The sequence below is a fragment of the Notolepis coatsorum genome (genome assembly GCF_963971535.1).
Source record: "Notolepis coatsorum genome assembly, chromosome: 9".
NCBI classification, from domain to species: domain Eukaryota; kingdom Metazoa; phylum Chordata; class Actinopteri; order Aulopiformes; family Paralepididae; genus Notolepis; species Notolepis coatsorum.
In genome coordinates, this window is record NC_140173.1 from 133,146,923 (window position 1) to 133,152,013 (window position 5,091).

General features: G+C 42.9%; 1 protein-coding gene across 1 annotated transcript in view; it reads left to right on the forward strand.

The window, feature by feature from the left end:
- The window catches only part of perp (p53 apoptosis effector related to pmp22), a 24,273-nt gene that overhangs the window by 11,983 nt on the left and 7,199 nt on the right, over nucleotides 1-5,091 (forward strand). The window contains 1 exon segment of the mRNA XM_084322203.1: nucleotides 3,731-3,871. Coding sequence (XP_084178329.1) covers nucleotides 3,731-3,871 — 141 coding nt within the window.

The following is a 5,091-nucleotide window of genomic DNA, read 5'->3' on the forward strand; positions in this document are numbered from 1 at the left end:
AAACTCTGATAATGATGCCTATTTTAGTCTGGTCTCGGACTGATATTATTAGATACCGTTATCGATATCGGTGCATCCAAATACTGTATGCAAAAGATATTTGTTTGAATACTAAAAGGTCCTATATTTGAGGTCAGCTGTGGACGGCTGTGGATAATTTCAATCCCACGGGTCTTTTCCAGCGACAGTGATCACTGAAGTATCATTTGTGTGTTTTATTGCGACAAAACGGATATAGCGTCCACAGGAAACAGCTGTGAGTGAACTGTTTTCTTCTTCTGGTGTTATGAACCACATGGGCCAGTCCTCCCAAGTATGTTGCATGTATAGTCACATATCACACATACTCCCATGTGTTGAACAACGAGCTCCAACAATATGTAGTACATACTTTATGTTTGCACAACATTATTAGGAATTCAGATGCAGTCCTACTTGAATAATATCATCTTACTAGCTATACAATGTTTACTTATACAACAGCTACTGGGCATTTTAGAGGATGTGGTTATCTGTATTTTGGAACTATTGAGTAATGAATATGATGTATTAACTGTGTTTAAATCCAAAATGATGTATAGCTTTTGGGAATGCTCCCATCAGATCATCACATTAATAATAATAAAAAATGATTGTGCCCTACGGATAAGGAGCACTCCATGAACAAATCCTGTGTCATTTCTACATAACATATCTATTTTTTAAAGGCTATATATTTATGTATTGAGGGTCAGGATGTTTTCCTCTTAAGAGCAGCAACATACACGTTTTATTTCTGAAGTGTCAGTATGGCTCTGTAGTGTAAAGTTGGAAGACTGTAGACTAGACTACAAGTTCATTCATACATTTATATAGCGCTTTTCTAGACACTCAAAGCGCTCCCCACAATGTAGGGTGGAAATGACCTCCTTCACCACCACTGTTTAGCACCGAACCTTGGGCTACGCAGGCTCAATGGCTGCCATACACTGGCACCAGGCACACATCGCACTACACAATGGCTGAACGGCTCAGGAGACAGGCATTGATATCAGCCAATTAAGGGGAAGGGATGTTTAGGTGGCCTTGGATTTGGCCAGGAAAGTCGGGGAACCCCCTACTCTTTGCGATAGGCGTCCTGGGTTCTTTAACGACCGAGATTCAGTCAGGACCTTGGTTTAGCATCTCATCCGAAGGACGGCACTCGCAGATATATGGTGTCCCTATCACCGTAACAGGGGCATTGTTACTGACTAGTCCAGAGGACAGAGTGCCCCCTGCTGGACAACAACACCACTTTCCGACAACAGCCTTGACCGGGGCTCGAACCGGTGATCTTCCGATCATGAGTCCGGAGCTCTACTCATGTAACAATGTTTACAGGGAAAAGCTTTCTGAACAGGCTGTCCCCGACTAAGGATTTGGATGGTCGACTAGGATTGGCCAAAATTTGCCGTTAGTCGACTATTGGTCCAAAAATAAAAAATAAAAAAAAGTATAATTTTTTATTTTTTTTTTTGTATCATTCCATTTGGGCTGTGGGGGGTGCTTAATGTCTGAAGGAGTCGACTGAAGGCTTCTTGTCCTCTGCAAAAGCATGCAATTGGTCCACTGATGGATACATCTTGATATTTGTCTAGTCTAGTGTGTTCATTAGATGGGTGAAATCCTCTTTCAGTGCCTCTGTGCCTGTTTTCGTAGGCAGTTAGCCTCTGGTATGCGTGCCATTAGCGTTAGCCACGCTTCTAGGCTTCTTTTCTTTTGGAAAGAATGATAAAAAAAAAGATTATATTCGACTAAGAGGTTGGCCAGTCGACTACGGCTCCTTTCGACCGATTAGTCGACGAATCGATTAATAGGGATCAGCCCTAGTTCAACCACACATACTGGTGCCAGATGCACCTTGTCATTATCCAATTTAGAGAGAGAAAGAGGGAGAAAGAGAGAGCAATAAAGAGAGACAGATCTTATTTAAGGTGTGGCAGGTAGGTGCAACTTTAACCGGTGCCACTAACTACATGAACCCAGCCCGATGGGTTGCTCTTTCTCTCTCTCTCTCTCTCTCTCTCTCTCTCTCTCTCTCTCTCTCTCTCTCTCTCTCTCTCTCTCTCTCTCTCTCTCTCTCTCTCTCTCTCTCTATCTCTATCTCTCTCTCTCTCTCTCTCTCACTAATCTTCAGGAATGTTCTTTATGTCCTGTGTACTTTTCCTCTCAAAGCTGTCATTGACCGGAAAGTCACCTCTTTGGCTGCAATAATGACTATTGACATTTTAGAAAGTGAAAAGTACATTTTAAACCAAAGTGAAGCGACTTTAAGAAGTGAGATGCCTCTTGCTGTGTTGAAAGATAATAAAACATCCAATCCAATCCAATCCAATCCAACTTTATTTATAAAGCGCTTTAACAGCCACAGGGGCACAAAGTGATGTACAGAGGGAGCATATTAAAAAACTATAAGCAGCACTAAAAATAGTTAAAAAAAAACAAGAGTACCAAAAAGAGAAAAAAAAAGGGGTAAACATAGGCAGCAATAAAAATTTAAATAGATCAGAGTACTTAAAAAATATTTAAAAGCAAAGGACACAGTAACAAAACGATACAACAATAACACAGTAAAACAATAAGATCATAAAATCAACAAGCTACATGGTGTCGAAAGCCAGAGAGAAAAGGTGGGTCTTAAGGAGGCCTTTGAAACGGGGCAGTGATGAGGCCTGCCTAATCTGCAGCGGCAGCTCGTTAGCCTTGTTCCACATTTTGGGGGCGACAACGGAGAAGGCACGGTCCCCCCTGAGCTTACGCCTAGTTGTAGGCACTACTAGGAGCAGCTGGTCAGCTGACCTGAGAGAGCGAGAAGGTGTATAGACCTGCAACAGCTCAGAGAGGTAGGGTGGGGCAAGGTCATGAAGAGCTTTAAAAGGAAATAAAATTATTTTAAAATGAATCATAAAGTGCACGGGGAGCCAGTGGAGTGAGGATAAAATCGGTGAGATGTGGTCATATTTACGAGTGTCAGTTAAAAGACATGCAGCGGCGTTCTGCACCATCTGAAGGCGAGCCACTGAGGATCCACTCACCCCTATATAAAGTGCATTGCAGTAATCCAGCCTAGTCGTCACAAATGCATGGATTACTGCTTCAAAATGCTGCGCCTGTAGGATGGGCATTAATTTTGGCCAGCTGCCTCAACTGGAAAAAGCTTGATTTGACCAACGGCCTTGATCTGGCTGTCAAATTTAAGGTCTGGGTCGATTTTTTTTTACACCTAAGTTCTTTACTATTGGTTTGACATGTTGTGCCAGGCAGCGAACCCAGGTCTAGCAGTGAGGTCACAGAGGGCGGGGCCACCAAAAACCACGACCTCCGTCTTTTTATCATTAAAAAAAATGCAATGCCATCCAGGATTTAACGTCATCGAGACATTTGGTCAGCGGCTCTATGGAAAAGGATCCAGACTTTATACATACATATTAATAAACGTCACACACTATTTTTACTTTTCAGAGGTTAAAATGTAATTCTCAAAACTGCATAGAGCAGCTTTAACTAGTGTGTGTGTGTGTGTGTGTGTGTGTGTGTGTGTGTGTGTGTGTGTGTGTGTGTGTGTGTGTGTGTGTGTGTGTGTGCGTGCGTGTGTGTGTGTGTGTGTGTGTACAGTTTGTGTGTGCGTGCCGTGCGTACATGCGTGTTGTGTATGTGTCTTACTGTAATATATGTTCAACTAATCTCCACGTGTGTGTGTGTATTGCAGCATGGGCCCAGGCTGTGGCGGCTCTGATGATCATCGGCCTCCTCATCCTCATCATAGCCTTCATCATATCCTGCGTGGCTCTGTGCTCGTCGCTCAACATCACCCTGCTGCCCCTCATAGGAATACTGCTGTTCATCGTCGGTAAGACACACACACACACACACACACACACACGCACGCACGCACACACACACACACACACACACACACACACACACACACACACACACACACACTCCCCTACCAATCCGGCTTCTAGCTATGTCTTTTAATCCCCTATGAGCATAATACTGTATATTAGAAGTTTACCTTATGTTTTTTTATATCATAGTATCTCACTTTCAATTATCTCTAAACGTTTACCAGGACACTATGACAGCACCCATGGTGATTTTACCAGGACACTGTGACAGCACCCATGGTGATTTTACCAGGACACTGTGACAGCACCCATGGTGATTTTACCAGGACACTGTGACAGCACCCATGGTTATTTTACCAGGACACTGTGACAGCACCCATGGTTATTTTCCAGGACACTGTGACAGCACCCATGGTGATTTTACCAGGACACTGTGACAGCACCCATGGTGATTTTACCAGGACACAATGACAGTACATATGGTGATTTTACCAGGACACTGTGACAGCACCCATGGTGATTTTACCAGGACACTATGACAGCACCCATGGTGATTTTACCAGGACACTATGACAGCACCCATGGTGATTTTACCAGGACACTATGACAGCACCCATGGTGATTTTACCAGGACCACTATGACAGCACCCATGGTGATTTTACCAGGACACTGTGACAGCACCCATGGTGATTTTACCAGGACACAATGACAGCACCCATGGTGATTTTACCAGGACACTGTGACAGCACCCATGGTGATTTTACCAGGACACTATGACAGTACCAATGGTGATTTGACTGGGATATGGGATCATTCTGAGCTGTAAGAACTACATTTAATTAAAACTAATAGCTCAAACTAAATATCTACAGTATAAGCCCACAAAGTCTGTCACTAATTCATTGTTTAAGGGTTATCGTGTTGGCATTGAGGTAGTGGGCGGAGTTTGTACTTGTAACCATATAAATAGAATAAAAACACTCCACACAACATAATTATCTAGTCAATCCATGTGGCATATCTTTTGAGATGTCAAAAAAAAAGCCATATTCACAAAATGTTGCAGTATCATGTACAGTAAGCTTAAATTAGGTGGGGATTCTTAATGGTATGTCTATTCTAGATGGCTAAATGAACTAGGTTCAGTGACCACTCAACAATTTTAAGTAAGGGTGCAACTTGCTCCGTGCAATCCATTCTTTGTGGATTTAGCCTCTG